General features: G+C 43.0%; 1 protein-coding gene across 4 annotated transcripts in view; it reads right to left on the reverse strand.

The window, feature by feature from the left end:
• The window catches only part of PIGN (phosphatidylinositol glycan anchor biosynthesis class N), a 637,819-nt gene that overhangs the window by 208,422 nt on the left and 410,029 nt on the right, over nt 1-19,368 (reverse strand). For all 4 annotated transcript variants that reach the window (XM_073630904.1, XM_073630905.1, XM_073630902.1 and 1 more), the window contains one exon: nt 4,440-4,531. In XM_073630904.1, the coding sequence (XP_073487005.1) occupies nt 4,440-4,531 (92 nt within the window). The remainder of the gene's footprint in view (nt 1-4,439; nt 4,532-19,368) is intronic.

Raw genomic sequence — 19,368 nt, forward strand, 5'->3', positions numbered from 1 at the left:
AAAGCTCTTTTTGTCTCAAAAAATTATAACTATTTTATTTGGGTATGTTGCATGACTGAGTAATTGTCATTCAAAGTGTGAGAGCAGTGAAAGCTGAAAACTGGCCTGGGCAGTTCTGATGTCCGCTCTGAGCACACTCAGAATCAGTCACTGTTCTATGCTCTCCATCGCTCACTGGAGGACCAGACTGTGGAGGAGGCAGGAACAGCTGGCTCAGGCTGAGATCCCAACATTATTGTCAGGATCCCTGCAGACTTAAGCCCGCTGTCGGCTGAATCTGGGTCACAGGAGTGCAAAAACTAAGTGCACTCTTGTGACCTACAGAAGTAGTATTGCCAAAAGAGCTTTGGCCATATTTCTCCTTTAAGTTTAGCAAACAAGTACACATGCCACTTGGACGAATGTATCCATGTAACATGAGAGGACCAAATCAGACACTCTCCCTGTGCACCTATGAACAGTAGACTTAAAGGGTATTTCCTACTTTTGCAGTCAAATTTTAGAAATCCCCACTATATGTTTGTTATGTGTTTCCATTCACATGACATACCCAAACCCATTTAAATAATTTCTTACCTTTTTAATGTTTCTAAGGAGAAGGTGTCATAACTGAGTCTAGGAATTTCTGGACAGTCTTAAGCCACAATGATATTATTGGACGAACGATTATACAATTTATTGGCATGCAAGTCTCATCTTAAAAATGAATAGGTTACTAAAGTTATGAAAATTCTCGTTAGACAGACTACAAGTTTGGAAGTGATGTAATGTATTGTATTGTATTGTAATGTATTCTTTTGTTTCTGAGCATGCGCAATCTTGGTCACTCGATTATTTTTCGTACAAATAACATACTAAATACACTAATTTGTTCTGTTATCTTACAAAAAATGTTTTAATTCTTGTCCTTTGAGGTACTTTCACATGAACTGTCGTGATCAACTCACGAAAGCTGTGTACTAATAGATCAGACGATCGCTCCAAATGCGTTTTTTTCATTCAATTTTCTTATCATGCGTACTAGGCATTACAGTGTCTTAGTCTCCACATAGTGTGAGCTATATCTCATTAACCACGTAAGGACAGCCCCACGTACATATACTGTGGCAGGGAAGCCCATAAGCGCATAATCACGTACCTGTATGTCATCCCCAGACAAACATTTTTCTATGTGTGCTCTATAATCTTTTGTCCCTACCGTGACGGTAGGGACCACCTATTGCTAGAATGGTCAGACAGGCAGGCAGAACAACCTCTGCAGGGTATAGTAAACCAGAAAGCCTCTGGGAAACTCTGGTGGTAGGATGGCTCCTCTGGTGTGGTCAAACTCACAGTGGGATATCCAAACCAGCCAGAACCAGAAGGTAGACCATACAAATAGAGATCTCCAATAGTGTAATACTGTATATATAACATTTATGGAATAAAGCCAAATGGCTACTTACAGTGAATAAAAAGCAGTAAAGCATAGATAAAAACATTTGCCAGCAAAGACAAATTCTTTACACCGGAGGACCCATCCTACCACCAGAGCTTTCTGGTTTACTATACCCTGCAGAGGTTATTCTGCCTGCCTGTCTGCCCATTCTAGCAATAGGTAGTCCCTACCATCTAGTAAGCGTCCCTGATCACAGACGGTGGGGTGCCACAGAAGGCTCTGCATGATTTTTTGGTGGTGGAATCCCTGTCTTATCAGTTTTGTTATGGATTTCTATATAATCCTATATTTACCACTAGGATTAATTTATTGCACAATTTTTGAACTGTCTTCTTTTTTCTCATCACTTGAAAAATACAAGGACACTATTTATGCACAGAGCGTATCATGTCACATTAAGGCTTATAAGTTTCTTTCTTTTTTTCATTTTTTAGATTAGCGCAACTTTTTGTTTAATCATTTAAAGAAGACTACTACTACTAGTAAATCAAAACTAAACAAATGTGCTACAAGGTGGGGAAAAAGTTTCTTGTACCATAATAAATATTATCCAATATCCAGTGATGAAGACACAAATAAACCGCCCCTAGTGGGTAAAGAAAAATAAAATCTACACAATCTGTATTAGAAGAGATGTTCACAAAATTACTTTAGGGACCAACATATGGGAAAGAAGAAAAACTCAATATATATATGTATATACACATATACACATACAGTGCCTTGAAAAAGTATTCATACCCCTTGACATTTTCCACATTTTGTCCTGTTACAACAAAAAACGTATTTTATTGGGATTTTTTGTGATTGACCAACACAAAATGACACATAATTATGAAGAAGAAAGAAAATTATAAATGGTTTTCAATTTTTTTTATAAATATGTGAAAAGTGTGGCATGCATTTGTATTCAGCCCCCTTTATTCTGACACCCGTAACTAAAATCTAGTGAAACCAATTGCCTTCAGAAGTCACGTAATTAGTAAATAGAGTCCACCTGTGTGTAATTTAATCTCAATATAAATACAGCTTTTCTGTGAAGCCCTCAGAGGTTTGTTGGAAAACCTTAGTGAACAAACAGCATCATGAAGGCCAAGGAACACACCAAACATGTCAGGGGTAAAGTTGTGAAGTAGTTTAAAGCAGGGTTAGGTTATAAAAAAATATCCCAAGCTTTGAACATCTCACGAAGCACTGTTTAATCCATCATCAGAAAATAGAAAGAGTATGGCACAACTGCAAACCCACCAAGACATGGCCGTCCACCTAAACTGACAGGCCAGGCAAGGAGAGCATTAATCAGAGAAGTAGCCAAGAGGCCCATGGTAACTCTGGAGGAGCTGCAGAGATCCACAGCTCAGGTGGGAGAATCTGTACACAGGACAATTATTAGTCATGCACTCCACAAATCTGGCCTTTATGGAAGAGTGGAAAGAAGAAAACCATTGTTGAAAGAAAGCCATAAGAAGTCTTGTTTGCATTTTGCAAGAAGCCATGTGGGGGACACAGCAAACATGTGGAAGAAGGTGCTCTGGCTAGATGGGACCAAAGTTTAACTTTTTTGCCTAAAAGCAAAATGCTATGTGTGGCAGAAAACTAACACTGTACATCACCCTGAACACACCATCCCCACCATGGAACATGGTGGTGGCAGCATCATGTTGTGGGGATGCTTTTATTCAGCAGGGACAGGGAAGATGGTCAGAGTTGATGGGAAGATGGATGAAAACAAATACAGGACAATCTTAGAAGAAAACCTGTTAGAGTCTGCAAAAGACTTGAGACTGGGGCAGAGGTTCATCTTACAGCAGGACAATGACCCTAATCATACAGCCAGAACTACAATGGAATGGAATGGTTTCGAATTAGATCAAAGCATATTCACGTGTTATGTCCCATACACATGAGCGGAAATACCTCCAGCAAAAGTCCGATGTGAGCTTTTGGTCGGACCTTTGCTGGCGGAATTTCCACAAGCAAAAGATTGAGAGCAGGTTCTCTATTTTTCTGTCGGAAAAAGTTCCTATCAGAAATTCCGTTTTTCTAATTGCAATTCCGATGCGCAAAAAACCACGCATGCTCGGAAACAATTAGACGCATGCTCGGAAGCATTGAACTTAATTTTCTCGGCTCGTTGTAGTGTTGTACGTCACCGCGTTCTTGACAGTCGAAAGTTCAGAGAACTTTTGTGTGAACGTGTGTATGCAATTAAATTGGAAATACCATCCAAGATTTTTCCGATGGAAATTCCGCTCGTGTGTACGGGGCAATAGAATGGCCCAGTCAAAGTCCAGACCTAAATCAAATTGAGAATCTGTGGTAAGACTTAAAAGTTGCTATTCACAAATGCTCTCCATCCAATCTGACAGCTCTTGAGCTATTTTGCAAAGAAGAATGGGCAAAAATTCACTCTCTAGATGTGCAAAGCTGGTAGAGACATCCCCAAAAAGACTTGCAGCTGTAATTGCAGTGAAAGGTGGATCTACAAAGTACTGACTCAGGGGGGCTGAATACAAATACACGCCACATTTTTCACATATTTATTTGTAAAAAATTTGGAAAACCATTTATCATTTTCCTTCCACTTCACAATTATGTGCCACTTTGTGTTGGACTACCACATAAAATCTCAAATAAAATAAATTTACATATTTGGTTGTAACATGACAAAATGTGGAACATTTAAAGGGGTATGAGTACTTTTTCAAGGCACTGTGTGTGTGTATATATATATATATATATATATATATATATATATATATATATATATATATATATATAACAAACACAAGATAAATAAATGCTATAAATTCTTAAAGTCTACTTAATGCACAATAGAATAACCATCAGCAGCCCATCTAAGCAGACAGTTTCTTTCATTATTGAAATAACATCCTTTTTTCCCCTGACTCCACAATAGTTCACGTGTCTGACAAGACTCACTGAATCAGTGCGTACTAAATGTGATATAAAGCTTTTAGGAAGACAATGTTGATCTTACACCAGAGTGATGTTGGGCTCCCTTCCAACAACAGGCATCAGGGGAAACACTGCCAGCAGCAAGCACAAGAGAACCCAACTCACAGTTGTTATCTGCAAAGGAAGAGAAAGGAAAAAAAAGTAAATATCGGTAACAGCACTGTGGGAGATCATGTACACAAGCAGAATTGACAGAACAGCAAAATCAATCCAGCCATTTCCCGGCACAGTACAGCAGGCTAAATCTGCTACTGGAAGAAGTAAAAGATTTCCTTATTTTTTCACATGCAAATAATTTTCAAACATTTTATCTAAAATTTTCATATAGAAAAATAGAAAGAAGCATTATAACCCAATGTATTTTATCAATGCAATCGTCATTCTTTACTTAAATGCATTTCATAACAAAGGATAATGATTACTTCACCTTTTAAATGCTTACACTTATACGAATATGCTGACCCCCGCCAGAAATTGTCTCAACAAATTTCATGAGTTAGATGGCAGTGGTGGCCTTTTTTTAACTTCTCAGGTGTGTCACATCCTTTTATTACACTCCATTTAAGATACCTGGAACCCTTTAACTTACCCTATGGGAAACACAAGACTGGAAAAGCCCCTTGATTACTCACACCATTTGACTACCTATTAATCATGTGATCCTCTCCATACCCCTTACCCTCCTTTCCTTCCACACCATTTTGCCCTCCTTTTTTTTTCCATTTTCTTCTTCCCCCCCAATTATCCACTCTTATCTCCCCATCTCAGTTCACACACTCACACATACCTTCCCTATTGACTTCATACTTCTCTACCATTTAAACCTAACTTTTAACATCCAATATGGCCAAGCAACTCCCCTCTTCCCCATTCGTTATATATCAAATTCTTAAGGCCCCTTTCACACTGGGGCGGTGGGGGCATCGGCGGTACAACAGCGCTATTTTTAGCGCTGCTGTACCGTCGTTCTTGCAGCTGTATTCGGCCGCTAGCGGTGCGGTTTTAACCCCCGGTGGCGGCCGAAAAAGGGTTAAAATCACTCGTACAGCGCGGCTATAGCCGCGGTATTGCCGCGGTATAGCCGCGCTGTCCCATTGATTTCAATGGGCAGGAGCGGTTTAGGAGCGGTGAATACACCGCTCCTTCACCGCTCCAAAGAAGCGGTTTGCAGGACTTTTTTCACCGTCCTGCCAGCGCACCGCTTCAGTGTGAAAGCCCTCGGGCTTCCACACTGAACAAACAGCGGAGGCTGTTTAGGGGCGGTTTGCAGGCGGTATTTTTAGCGCAATACCGCCTGCAAACCGCCCCAGTGTGAAAGGGGTCTAACACATCAGAATCACCCTTTCAAGATAAACTGTCTCAGTGATTGAAGGGACATAGGGGCTGATTTAAAGGTACATTAAAGGCAATTAGGGTGTTGATTTTACAAAGGGTTTTTCCCTTAGCATAGTAAATTAGGTGAAGCTCTATTGACTTCAATCATCTAAACATTTACAGGCAAAAACTTTTTTTTAACTACTGACGTACCCCTGCATCGCCAGGTTTAAATGGATATACCAGAATGATGCCTGTAGCTACATCTTTTATTTTAAGCCGGCGATGGGCTTTTAATGTAAAAGCCACCCTAGCGGCTAATTAGCCTCTTGCTTTTACAGGGGGCAGAAGGAGGTCTCTCCCGTTCCACCGTGGATTTGGAAATCTAAAGTTGTAATCTCTAAAGGCTTTTAAAGCATCACCTGTGGATAATTTAATTTACCATCCTTTGTCGCCGTACCACGGGTGTGCGCAATTGTAACCCGTGACATGTTTGCTATCCATTTACTCAGCATATCGTCTTTTATATTTTACCAAAAATTGGGTATTATATTGTGCTTGTGTGCACTAAAATTCATTAAGCACTTCCCAACCAGCCGCCGCACGTGTGGGCGAAGCGACGTTATAATACGTTGGGCGCTCGCCCCCTCAGCAGCCGCGATGATTGGATTTGTTTCAGAATCAATCAGTCTCAAGGCCCAGGCCAATGATTTCTGGCCTGGACCTGCTGATCGGTCCTGACCAATGAAATCCTCCCCTGCCTGTGTAAGTGTTAACACAGACAGGGGAAGTGATGTCATCTCTCCTTGTGAAATTCTTTTCTGTTCCAGAGAGAGGAGAGAGGACATCCAAACGTGAGTTTCACCAACACTACACTGACAAAGTACACATAGGCACATATCTCACCCCCCCCCCCCCGATCGCCCCCCCCCATCATTAGAAGTGGGTGGATGAAGGACGGTATTCTAATGGTGGGCAGACCCACCAATCAATCTCTTTTTTTCGTTCAGACCACAGGCATGAAAATAAGAACATTACAATATATGCCCAACAAGGACCAGCAACGTACTGGTATGTTCCTGGACTATGAGTGGTTATACCAGAATGATGCCTGCAGGTTTAGGTATCATCTTGGTATCCTTCTTTTCAGCCAGCGGTTGGCTTTCATGTAAAAGCAATCCTAGGGCATCCAAAGTGATGACGAAACGCGTCAGTAGTGACCACGCAGCAACCCACGTCGTCGGATTCCCTGCTTGCCTTACCCAGGAACACCACCGTAGCGGTGAAAGGTAGAGAGGAGATAACGACTTTGAAGTATTTGTGAAACATGCTTTTAATTTCACATTGTAAGTGTACAACAATAAGGGATAGATTTTAAAACAACACATTTTAGTTACTGGATTACGCTATGTGCACCTTTGTTCTTTGCTTGTGACGAGCAACAATTTAGATGGAGAGATGCAGTGTGTGCTGACTGCAACCATTTAAGGACAAGCTCATAACCCAGCACTATCTGGTAAGTGGATTACCTTAGGGGGAGCGTTACACACGCGGTGTGGTGAAGGTTATCGTCTGGAACTAAAATCTGCAAGGATTTTGCCTTGGTGGACAATCTTTATTCACATCTGCTTATATTCACTGATTTAGTGGACTTTTTAGTAATCACAAAAAGATTTTGATTGCTGAGCGCTACTAATGTTTGGGTATATTTTTGCTTTAACATATTTATGGTTTAGTGTTTCTTTTTATAGTAGCTGCTTATGTTATTCTAAATAACTTTTTTTCTATGAGCGCTGAGGGAGGAGTATCGATCTGTTGCTTGATTATTTCTCAATTTTTTGTCATTGTGTTTCAGACCGTAGGCCTGAATGGCCAACTGACGGACCCAATTGACAATGGAAGCTTTGGAAGCTGCCTGCCCCTTCTTGGGTCCTTTTGGTAAAACAAAAAACAAAAAAAAAAAAAAAAAAAAAAAGAGTTCTATCCTCAGATCTCCGCAGATAAACCTTGACTGCCCTGACAACATCCAAAGAATGCAGTCGTCTTTCTTCCGCCGAACAAGGCTGAGAGAAAAAAGAAGGCAAAATAATGTCCTGATTTAAATGAAATGCCGACACACCTTTTGGCAAAAAGGATGGAACAGGTCCTAACACGACTCTGTCATGGTATAGGATCAAGTACAGTTCCTTGCATGAAAGGGCCGCCAACTCCGACACCCTTCTAGCCGAGGTGATAGCCATCAGGAAGGCTAGCTTGCATGACTGCAAGTCTAATGGAATTTCTTTAATAGGTTCAAATGGTTGTTTCTGTAACACAGAAAACACCAAGTTCAAGTCCCAAGGACACATAGGTGACCTAATGGGGGGGGGGAAGCAAGTGAGTTTCCCCCTGCATAAAGGTTTGGATCAGTGAATGGGAGGCTAAAGGCCTTTGGAAGAATACTGATAGGGGCGAAACTTGACCTCTGATTGTACTTAAAGCCAATTTGATTTCCACAGCTGAAAAAAAAGAGAGAATTCTCCCAATCACATATTTCCAAGGATGCCATTTTCTGGCTTCACACCAAGCAATATAAGTCTTCCAGACCTTATGATAAATCTTCCTAGTGACAGCTTTTCTAGCATTCGCTAGAGTAGACACCACTGGTCCCGAGATGTCACGGTGCTTTAACACCCTGGCTTCAATAGCCATGCCGTGAAATTTAGAGGCTGTAAATTGGGGTGGAATATAGGACCTTGAGACATTAGATCGGAGTGATGTGGAAGTGTCCATGGCCAGTCTATTGTCAGTCTCACAATCTCCAGGAACCAGGGCCTTCTGGGCCAGGCTGGTGCCACCAGAATGACTGGAACCCCCTCTCTCTGAATCCTGCTCAACAAATGTGGAAAAATAGGGATCGGAGGGAAAGCATAAACCAGGGAGTACTGGCTCCATGGAACCATCAGAGCATCCACTCCAATTGCCAGAGGATCTCTTGTTCGAGACACAAACTGCTGTAAGCTTGTTGTTATTATTATTATTATTATACAGGATTTATATAGCGCCAACAGTTTGCGCAGCGCTTTACAACATGGGGCAGACAGTACACTTACAATACAAATCAATACAGGAGGGATCAGAGGGGCCTGCTCGTTAGAGCTTACAATCTAGCAGGGAGGGTCAAGTGGAAACAAAAGGTAATAACTGTGGGGGATGATCTGATGGAAAAAATGAAAATACAGTTGTTAGGTGTGGGTAGGATAGGCTTCTCTGAAGAGAAGGGTTTTCAGGGATCTTGTTGTTGAACTTGGATGCCAGTAGATTGACCCCTGGCCATCCCCAACGTTGGCAAATTTCCTGGAACACCTCTGGGTGTAGGGACCATTCCCCTGGGCAGATCTGCTGGCAGCTGAGATAATCTGCCTTCCAGTGCTCTACTGCCAGGATATGGACTGCCGATATTATTGGCACATGTCCCTCTGCCCAGGCTAGTATGTAGTTCACCTCCTTCAGAGCTGAACGACTCCTGGTACTGCCTTGGTGGTTTATATAGGCCACTGCCGTGGCATTGACGGTTTAAACCCTGATGGGGCAGTCCTGAAGCTCTACCGTCCAGGCTCGCAGGGCCAAACGTACTGCCCGTAATTCTAGGACATTGATGGGCAGGGTCTGCTCTGTCCCTGACCATTTCCCTTGAGCTGTGAGCCTGTCTAGGGTCACTCCCTGGCCTGAGAGGCTGGCATCTGTAGTCAGTACTCTCCAAGTTACCGGAAGAAAGGATTTTCCCTTTTGAAGGTTCTGATCCTGCAGCCACCAGTTTAGTCTTAAGCATGCCTGTGGAGATAAGCATATTGGATAATCCAGGGCTTTTCTTCCTCCGTTCCAAGCCAACAAGATGTTTTGTTGTAAAGGCCTGGAATGGAATTGGGCATAGGGCACTGCCTCGAAGGAGGATACCATCCTCCCTAGAAGGCTCATACAAAGCCGAATGGAGGGTTGTCTGGTGCCCCTTATCTGACGCACCTGATCGTTCAGGGCACAGATCCTTATGGGTGGCAAGAATACTCTTGCTTGGACCGTGCTTAGAATCAGACCTAAATATTTTAGGCTTTGAGCTGGTCTCAAGGCTGACTTTTTGGTATTTATGATCCAGCCTAAGTTTTTCAGATACCTCACTGTGTATATTATGCTCTGTTCTGAGCGATCTCTGATCAGGATCGGGCACCAGGATTCCTTGGGCCCTTAAACGACCCAGTACTGGTGCTAGGACCTTTGTGAACACCCGGGGAGCTGTGGCATGCCCGAAGGGTAGAGCCACAAACTGAAAATGACGTTCCTCTACTGCAAAACGTAGGAACCTCTGATGAGGCTGAAAGACAGGTACGTGTAGGTACGTGTCCTTTATATCGATGGAAGCTAAAAAGTCTCCCCTCTGGAGTGAGGTTACTACTGAGCGGACAGACTCCATCCGAAAGGACTGTATCAAAAGATACTTGTTCAGGGATCTTCGGACCAAAATGGGCTTTGTGTCCCCGTTTGGTTTCTGAACCGTAAATAGCTAGGTATCCACAAGATATTATTGAGGTTACCCACTCGTCCTGAATTGTTGTTTTCCAAATGTCCGCAAAGTAGAGCAGCCTTCCCCCCACCCGATGGAGTGGGGGCGTCCCCTCAAAAGGAGGGCTTGGTGCTGGGTTTAGAAGAATTTTGGACCCAGGGCCTTTTCTAGCCCTGGCCTTGCAGCTTGCCCCTGGCCCTATCACCCTGTTGGTGGCGGAACCGCCCTGACATTGAGACATTTGAGGAAGCAGTCCCTGGGATTTTAAACGAGGGACGTTTGGTGCTTTTCTTCACAGGAAGTAGAGAACTCTTCCCTCCGGAAATCTTTTGGATAGATTTGTCCAAATGATCACCGAATAAACCAGTGGTTCTCAACTCCAGTCCTCAGGACCCACTAACAGGCCAGATTTTAAGTATTACCTTGGGGAGATGCAGAGTTCAATACTGCAATCACTGAGCAGCAAATGATATCACCTGTGATGTATTTCAGTTATCCTGCAAACCTGGCCTGTTAGTGGGTCCTGAGGACAGGAGTTGAGAAACACTGGAATAAACGTTCCCCATGAAACGGGAAACAGCCAATAACTTTTTACAAGGAAGCTCGGCTGACCAGTTCTTAAGCCATAAAAGTCTGCGCATATGTACAGACAAGAGATGAGAAACCTGCTGTATTGAATCGTTTAAAGCATCAACAGCAAAACACAGCACTCGAGGAATATCTGTCTTACTTTCAGGCGGATCATGCTCCTGGTTAGGCCTATCAGGCCATTTGACCTGATCCTTTACAGACTGGCAAATACCAATTGCTGTAACAGCTGGCTGAATAGCTGAACTGGCCAAGGAAAAGGAAGCTTTTAATAATAATTCCAATTTCTTGTCAACAGGGTCTTTCAAGCCCTGTGCGTTTTCTACCGGACAAGTTAAGTTCTTTTTTAGGGAAGAGACAGCTGCATGCTCCATTTTTTAACAAACTTTTCTTCCATGGGATATAAAAGGGAAAACCTTTTAGGAGGCAAAAAAGACCTGTCAGGATGTTCCCAATCAGCATACACCACCTGTTCCAAAAGGGGGTGTAGCGGGAAAGTCTGTACGAGCTGAAAAGGTCTCATAGATCCCAAAGAGGACCAGTTGGGCTCAGTCACCTCTGCAAGAGGCAACCTAAAGGCAGAACAAACCATTTCGGTCAGAGTCAGGATCAAAAACCTCTGGGACTGAGAGACAGACATCAAGTGGATATCTTTTTGTCCAGATTGCTCGGAAACAGACTCATCTGCCGGGCACACCACCGAGTCCTGAGCTTTAAGCTCTTCCGCATACTCAAACCATTCCTGCTCCAGATGAGGAGACTCCATGGAGGGGGATCTGTCACGCTTCCTGGAGGCAATCATGCCAGCGATCCTGTGCTCTAACCTGGCTAGGGCTGAGGATAGTTCATCCTTAGTGATAAAGGGTGAAGCAGCAGCATTGACTGTAGGCACAATACCAGATAGGCGCAGCGGCTTAGATTGCCTGGGAGCCTCTGGGCTTTCAGGGGATACAACACTAGGGATATGACTAGGTTCATCAGGAACTACTGATGACGTAGGTGTACCCTTCCCTGTGGTGTTAGTCCCACTCCTCTTTTTGGAAGACAATCAATGCCTGCAAACAAAGAGTACTTGGGTGCAATTAAAACACCTCAGAAGGAAGACCCTTTAATAGGGCTCACCAAGCCCCTATGCAGCAATCCTGCTAAGCACCTTTAGCCTGCCAAGCAGCACCTGGTGACTCACGAGACCTGGGTAAGAAAAAAAGAACCACTGCAAGTGTTTGTTTAGAGCCTGCTGTGTCCCACAGCTGTCTTCTCGAAGCACACATGCTTGGCCTGCTGCTGAGTGTGAGCTGGAACGTTCTATGCGTGTGTGTGCACGCATGTGCGCGGTCCCGGCGAATGGGTGTGACTGTATTCGCATACGATGTGAATTTTAGTGCGCCCAGATAAAGGCTACGGCACATGTGCGGGCGAAGCTGCGTGCGCCATGGCCGCCAAACAACTGAGCCCAACTGCACTCCTGTGAATGCACCTGCGCCATGGCGAACCAAGGTGAAATGGCGCACCATCGTGCTCCATCTTACAGGTAAAAAACAGCCAGACATAAGCAAAAAAAAGGTTTACTTTGCAAACAGCCACAGCTAGCCCAGAACTCCCCCGTATGGCCACCGCACACAGGTGTCCAGCCTTTAGCTAGCTTGTCTAATTGTTACAATCACTGGGACAACCCACAATGATAAAAAATAAAGGGGTTTCACTTACCCGTCCAGGCGCAGGGCCAATTAGAAACCAAGGGCCCAATCTTCACCTTTCACAGCGGATTCCTGTCACTTAGACCTTCAAGGACTGGGTACCCTTTCATGTTTAGGATCCACTCCCTTGGACATGTACAGCACCCTGCATGAAATGCCTTAGTGCTGTAGTGTCCAGGATTTCAACTTGTGTCCAGTCATATGTGTCCCCATAAGACGTTCAACTCTCCTGCTGCCCCAGTCCCGGAAAGGGCTGTTGCAGGCAACTTCACACGTAGCCAGGGGTTTGCCTGTGCTGACTGGCCAAGCTGGGGTGGCTACTTAATACAGGTTATCAAGCCTATCATCCTGCTCAGCTGCTGCTTGAAAAACTTCACAGCAAAAAAATAGAAATTTTGAATGCAATTTTAGGCCCAAAGTAGTTAATGACCAAGAGCACAGGTAGGAGTTTTAATACAAGAATGAATTGATCACAGATGATACAGCAGTGGAAAAGCAGCAGTAAGACAATTTTATACTGCAATTTAAAGCTCAAAATTATAAGAGACAAATGCACAGGTAGAACAAAAAATAGCAGAACATACAAACTCCAAAATACCACTGTTGAAATAAAAGCTTTTTCTATAGAGAAGCCTTGTTGTAAAAAATAAAAAAATAAAAAACCCTATCAGCATAAAAGTTCATATATCCTCCAAAAAAATGAAAAGCCCAAATTAATATCATCTGAAACAAGGTTCACTTTTCCTAAAGGACAGCAGAAAAAAAGCAGTTTAACCTTAAAAAAATGCCCCAAAAACATAAAATAAAAAATCAAGAAATCCCCAAAAGAAATGTAAACCCTGAAATACCACCCCTGGAACATACCGTATATTCTCGAGCCGACCCGAATATAGGCCGAGGCACCTAACGTTACCACAAAAAACTGGAAACCTTATTGACTCGAGTATAAGCTTAGGGTGAGAAATGCGCAGCTACTGTAAATGGAAAAGAGCATCAACAATGCCCATTTGTAGCCTCACTGTGCCCATTTGCATGCCTCACTGTGCCCATTTGCAGCCATAGGTCCTCCGAACTTGGTAGTTAAGGGTTCCTAGATGCCCCCTAGCAGCAGCCAAAATTTGGGGTCTCTGGACCCAAAGGGTCCCGAAATGACATTGCTGCAGATGGACACAGTTGACCGAATTTGGGGTCCCATATCTCAGGGCCACCTGGTGCTAGGAACCCCAAATTTGGTGTGCAACCCCAGAGGAACTAGCACTACAACATCCAAAGCTGGGGTGCCTAGCCCCAAGTGGCCTCGAGATACGGGCCCCAAATTCCGTTCGGAAAATGTCAAGCACTTTTCTGCAGCAGAGAATGACATTTTCCGAACTGATTTTGGGGCCCCGTATCTCGGGGCCACTTGGTGCTAGAAACCCCATATTTTGGGTGCAAACCCAGTGGAACAAGCACTACAACATATCCAAAGCTGAGGTTCCTAGCCCCAAGTTGCCCCGAGATACGGGGCCCCGTATCTCGGGACCACTTGGGGCTAGGAACCCCAGCTTTGGATATGTTGTAGTGCTAGTTCCACTGGGTTTGCACACTAACTGGGGTTCCTAGCACCAAGTGGACCCCAGATACGGGGCCCCAAACTCGGTTCAGAAAATATCATTCTCTGCTGCAGAAAAGTGCTTGACTCGAGTATAAGCCGAGGGGGGCATTTTCAGCACAAAAAAATGTGTTGAAAAACTCGGCTTTTATTCGAGTATACACGGTAAGCCTTTTTTTTTCTCAAGGGAAGCCTTGCAGCTAAAAAAAAAAACAAAAGCCACTTTAAAAAAAAAAAAAAATTAAGGCTTGCTGCAGAAAAGAAAACTGTTTAACCACTTGAAGACCAGCCGCCGCAGTTGTACTGCGGCAGGTTGGCTCTATTACGCGAATCGCCGTCATTGTGCGTTGCTTCCTGTAATAGATATAGCAGGCCCCCAGAGCCCATGCACATGGCCGGTAGGCGCGATGTCCGCCGGCCACCCACGTTCGCTCCACACAGAGGCAGGACGGGGATCTGCCAGTGTAAACATGGCGGATCGCTGTTCTGATGGGAGCTGAGAGTAATTGTCTGTTCCTAGTGATAAGGAACAGCGATTTCTCTCCTCCTCCAGTCAGCCCAGCCCCCAAAGAGTTAGAAACACTTCCCTAGGAACACATTTAACCCTTTTATCACTAACTAATGTTAACCCCTTCCCTGCCAGTGACATTTATACAGTAATTAGTGCATTTTTATAGCACTGATCGCTGTATACATGTCACTGGTCCCAAAAAAGTGTCAAAAATGTACGATCTGTCCGCCGCAATGTCACAGTCCCGCTGAAAATCACAGATCGCCGCCATTACTAGTAAAAAAAAATTAATAATAACAAAAATGCTATAAATCTATCCCCTATTTTGTAGACACTATAACTTTTGCGCAAACCAATCAATATACGCTTATAGCGATTTTTTTTACCAAATATATGTAGAAGAATACATATTGGCCTAAACTAAGGAAGAAATTAGTTTTTTTGTGATATTTATGATAGCAAAAAGTAAAAAAATGTAGTTTTTTTCTTCAAAATTGTCACTTTTTTTTGTTTATAGTTTGGATACAGCGTCACACGACCGTGCAATTGTCAGGTAAAGTGACGCAGTGCTGTATCGCAAAAAGTGGCCTGGTCATTAAGGGGGTAAATCTTTCCAGGCCTTAAGTGGTTAACCTAAACAAAAGACAATAGAAACATAAAATAAAAACAAATTGACTCCAAAATAAATAAACCCCAAACAACTGCACCCCTGAATCAAAAACCACTCTGGGTCTGCAAAAACGACTCCAGCTGCTCCAGGTGAGTAGGCAAGGTAGCAATTAGGATGAATAGCCAGTGGAATGGAGTGCACGCCCAGAGATGTATGTGAACAAAGGATTGGCCACACTCCCATACACAATGCAATTACAGTTTATTCTAAAGGCATATAAAAACAACGACACTCAATGGTGTACATTTTGGAAAGTAGACACCCCAAGGAAATTGCTGAGGGGCATGTTGAGCCCATTGAATATTAATTTTTTTTTCCCCAAGTGATTGAATAATGACAAAAAAAAAAATTTACAAAAAGTTGTCACTAAATGATATATTGCTCACACAGGCCATGGGCATATGTGGAATTGCACCCCAAAATACATTTAGCTGCTTCTCCTGAGTACGGGGATACCACATGTGTGGAACTTTTTGGGAGCCTAACTGCATACGGGGCCAATCACCACCTTCAGGATTTCTAAGGGCGTAAATTTTTGATTCACTCCTCAATAGCTATCACAGTTTCGAAGGCCATAAAATGCCAAGATAGCACCCCCCCCCCCCAAATGATTATTTATTTCACTCTTCACTGCCTATCACAGTTTAGGAGACCATGGAATGCCCAGGTGGCACAAACCCCCTCAATTTTGGAAAGTACCCCATTTTGGAAAGTAGACACCCCAAGCTATTTGCTGAGAGGCATGGTGAGTATTTTGCAGCTCTCATTTGTTTTTGAAAATGAAGAAAGTCAAGAAAAATTTTTTTTTTCTTTTTTCAATTTTCAAAACTTTGTGACAAATAGTGAGGTCTGCAAAATACTCACTATACCTCTCAGCAAATAGCTTGGGGTGTCTACTTTCCAAAAAAAGGTCATGGGGGGGGGGGGGGGTTGTGCCACCTGGGCATTCCATGGCCTCCGAAACTGTGATAGGCAGTGAAGAGTGAAATCAAAAATTTACGCCCTTAGAAAGCCTGAAGGCGGTGCTTGGTTTTCGGGGTCCCGTACGTGGTTAGGCTCCCAAAAAGTCTCACACATGTGGTATGACCTTAATCAGGAGAAGCAACATAATGTATTTTGGGGTGTAATTTCACATATTCCCATGGCATGTTTGAGCAATATATCATTTAGTGACAACTTTGTGCAAAAAAAAAAAATTGTCTTTTTCCCGCAACTTGTGTCACAATATAAAATATTCCATGGACTCGACATGCCTCTCAGCAAAAAGCTTGGGGTGTCTTCCAAAATAGGGTCATTTGGGGGGGTTTTGAACTGTCCTGGCATTTTATGCACAACATTTAGAAGCTTATGTCACACATCACCCACTCTTCTAACCCTTTCTGACAGTTTTTGTTTACATGAAGAAATGATTTTTTTTGCAAGAAAATTACTTTGAACCCCCAAACATTATATATTTTTTTAAAGCAAATGTCCTACAGACTAAAATGGTGGGTGTTTCATTTTTTTTTCACACAGTATTTGCGCAGCGATTTTTCAAACACATTTTTTGGGGAAAAAAAAACTTATTTACATTTTAATGCACTAAAACACACTATATTGCCCAAATGATTGATGAAATAAAAAAGATGATCTTAGGCCGAGTACATGGATACCAAACATGACATGCTTTAAAATTGCGCACAAACGTGCAGTGGCGACAAACTAAATACATTTTTAAAAGCCTTTAAAAGCCTTTACAGGTTACCACTTTAGATTTACAGAGGAGGTCTAATGCTAAAATTACTGCCCTCGATCTGACCTTCGCGGTGATACCTCACATGCATGGTGCAATAGCTGTTTACATTTGACGCCAGACCGCTTGCGTTCGCCTTTGTGCGAGAGCAGGGGGGGACAGGGGTGCTTTTTTTTTTTTTTTTTTTGCTTTTTTATCTTATTTTTAAACTGTTCCTTTCATATATTTTTTTAATCCTTTTTACTGTTATGTCAGGGAATGTAAATATCCCCTATGATAGCAATAAAAAGTGACAGGTACTCTTTTTTTGAAAAAATTGGGGTCTATTAGACCCTAGATCCCTCCTCTGCCCTCAAAGCATCTGACCACACCAAGATCGGTGTGATAAAATACTCTCCCAATTTCCTAATGGCGCTGTTTACATCCAGCAAAATCGAAGTCATGAAATGCTCATAGCTTCTGGTTTCTTAGACCATAGAGATGTTTTGAGCCATTCTGGTCTCTGATCAGCTCTATGGTCAGCTGGCTGAATCACCGGCTGCATTCTCAGGTTCCCTGTTGGGACAGGAGAGCCAGAGAAAAACATGGAAGACGGTGGGGGGGCATTCCCTCCCACTGCTTGTAAAAGCAGTCTAGAGGCTAATTAGCCACTAGGATTGCTTTTACATGAAAGCCGACCGCTGGTTGAAAAGAATGATACCAAGATGATACCTAAACCTGCAGGCATCATTCTGGTATAACCACTCAAAGTCCAGCAATATACCAGTATGTTGCTGGTCCTTGTTGGGCATATTTTGTAAACTTTTTTTTCATGCAGGCTGTGGGCTGAAAGAAAAAAAGAGATTGATCGGTGGGTATGCCCACCATTAGAATACCTCCCTTCATCCACCCACTTCTAATGATGGGCATACATGCACCGTTTATATATGCCGAAGCATGGGGGCATCCACCCCAAAAGGTAGAAGCAAATCGCTCCTCTGCCCCTGCACCTGCTGCCCCCATGCTTTGGCATATTTGCTCTTTTTTTTAACTGTGGTGGTGAAATCACCTCCAACAGCGCTGGAGTCACGGCTTTATGTATCGTGGAGCAAACGCTCTTGCTGTCAAGATAAATAAATCCGCGCTGCAACTGAATGGCGTACCTGCTAAGCAAATAATGGTTAACAATAAAACAAAGTAACATTACAGTATAACAGTAAGACTTACCATACCTGCAAAGCAAATACAAAAAAAAACATAGTAAAAAATAAAACATTTAACGCAACCTGTGCCTAAAATATATATATGCCGAAGCATGGGGGCATCCTCCCGCAAATGGTGGGAGCAAATCGCTCCTCCGCTCCTGCTGCCCCCATGCTTCGGCATATATGCTGAAGTATGTAACTGTGGTGGTGAAATCACCTCCGACAGCGCTGGAGTCACGGCTTTATGTACCGTGGGAGCAAACGCTGTTGCTGTAAAGATAAATAAATGCGCTCTGCTGCTGAATGGCGTACCTGAAAACAAAAAAATGGTTAAATAAATAATAATAAAATACAGTAAACAGTAAAGTATAAAAAAATTGCATACCTATAAAGCAATCATGATAAAAACATAATAACAATAAAACATTGCAGAATAGAATACAGTAAAAAAGAGCAGAACAATAGAGAGAGAATAGAGAGAGAACAATAAAACGACAACTATTTATGTTTTTTTTATTTTATATATTTTTTTTTTTTTTTTTACACTTTTTTTTGTAACTGTAATAACTGTAACCGTTTCCAGGTTCGGGTCTCTCAAAATGCGATGGCATCTTGGGAGACCCTGTGAAAGTGTGTCCTAATCTGTGCAGTGCTGTACCCTACGCTAATACTCAACTAGTGTATGGTAGCGTTCAAAACAGTCACCAATGCAAAAACCAGGATTGTCAGGACAGGAGGGACAATAATAGCGGGTGTCACGCCTATATCCGCGCTTGCTGCAGACACGACATCTTTTTGGGGGGGCTCGTTGGGTAGGGGTACTCGGGAGGACATAAAGAAAATGCCTCTCATACAGCCGGCTTACTGCATTTGGTTGGGGAAGGTGAGGTGGAGCACCGTCTGCAAACAGAAGGGCTCTGACGATCTTTACCTGGAATTTAAGGAAGGATCCAGTCCGTCCTGAAGCTCTCTATAGCACATAAGCGTTCAGAAAAGCCAATTGAAATAAATAAACAGACACTTTTTTGTACCAGCGTCTGGCCTTACGGGCAACTAGGTACGGCGCCAACAACTGGTCATTGAGGTCCACCCCTTCCATATTTTGGTTATATTCGTGGACACAGAGA

This window comes from Aquarana catesbeiana, linkage group LG05 (assembly GCF_042186555.1).
Source record: "Aquarana catesbeiana isolate 2022-GZ linkage group LG05, ASM4218655v1, whole genome shotgun sequence".
Classification (NCBI taxonomy): domain Eukaryota; kingdom Metazoa; phylum Chordata; class Amphibia; order Anura; family Ranidae; genus Aquarana; species Aquarana catesbeiana.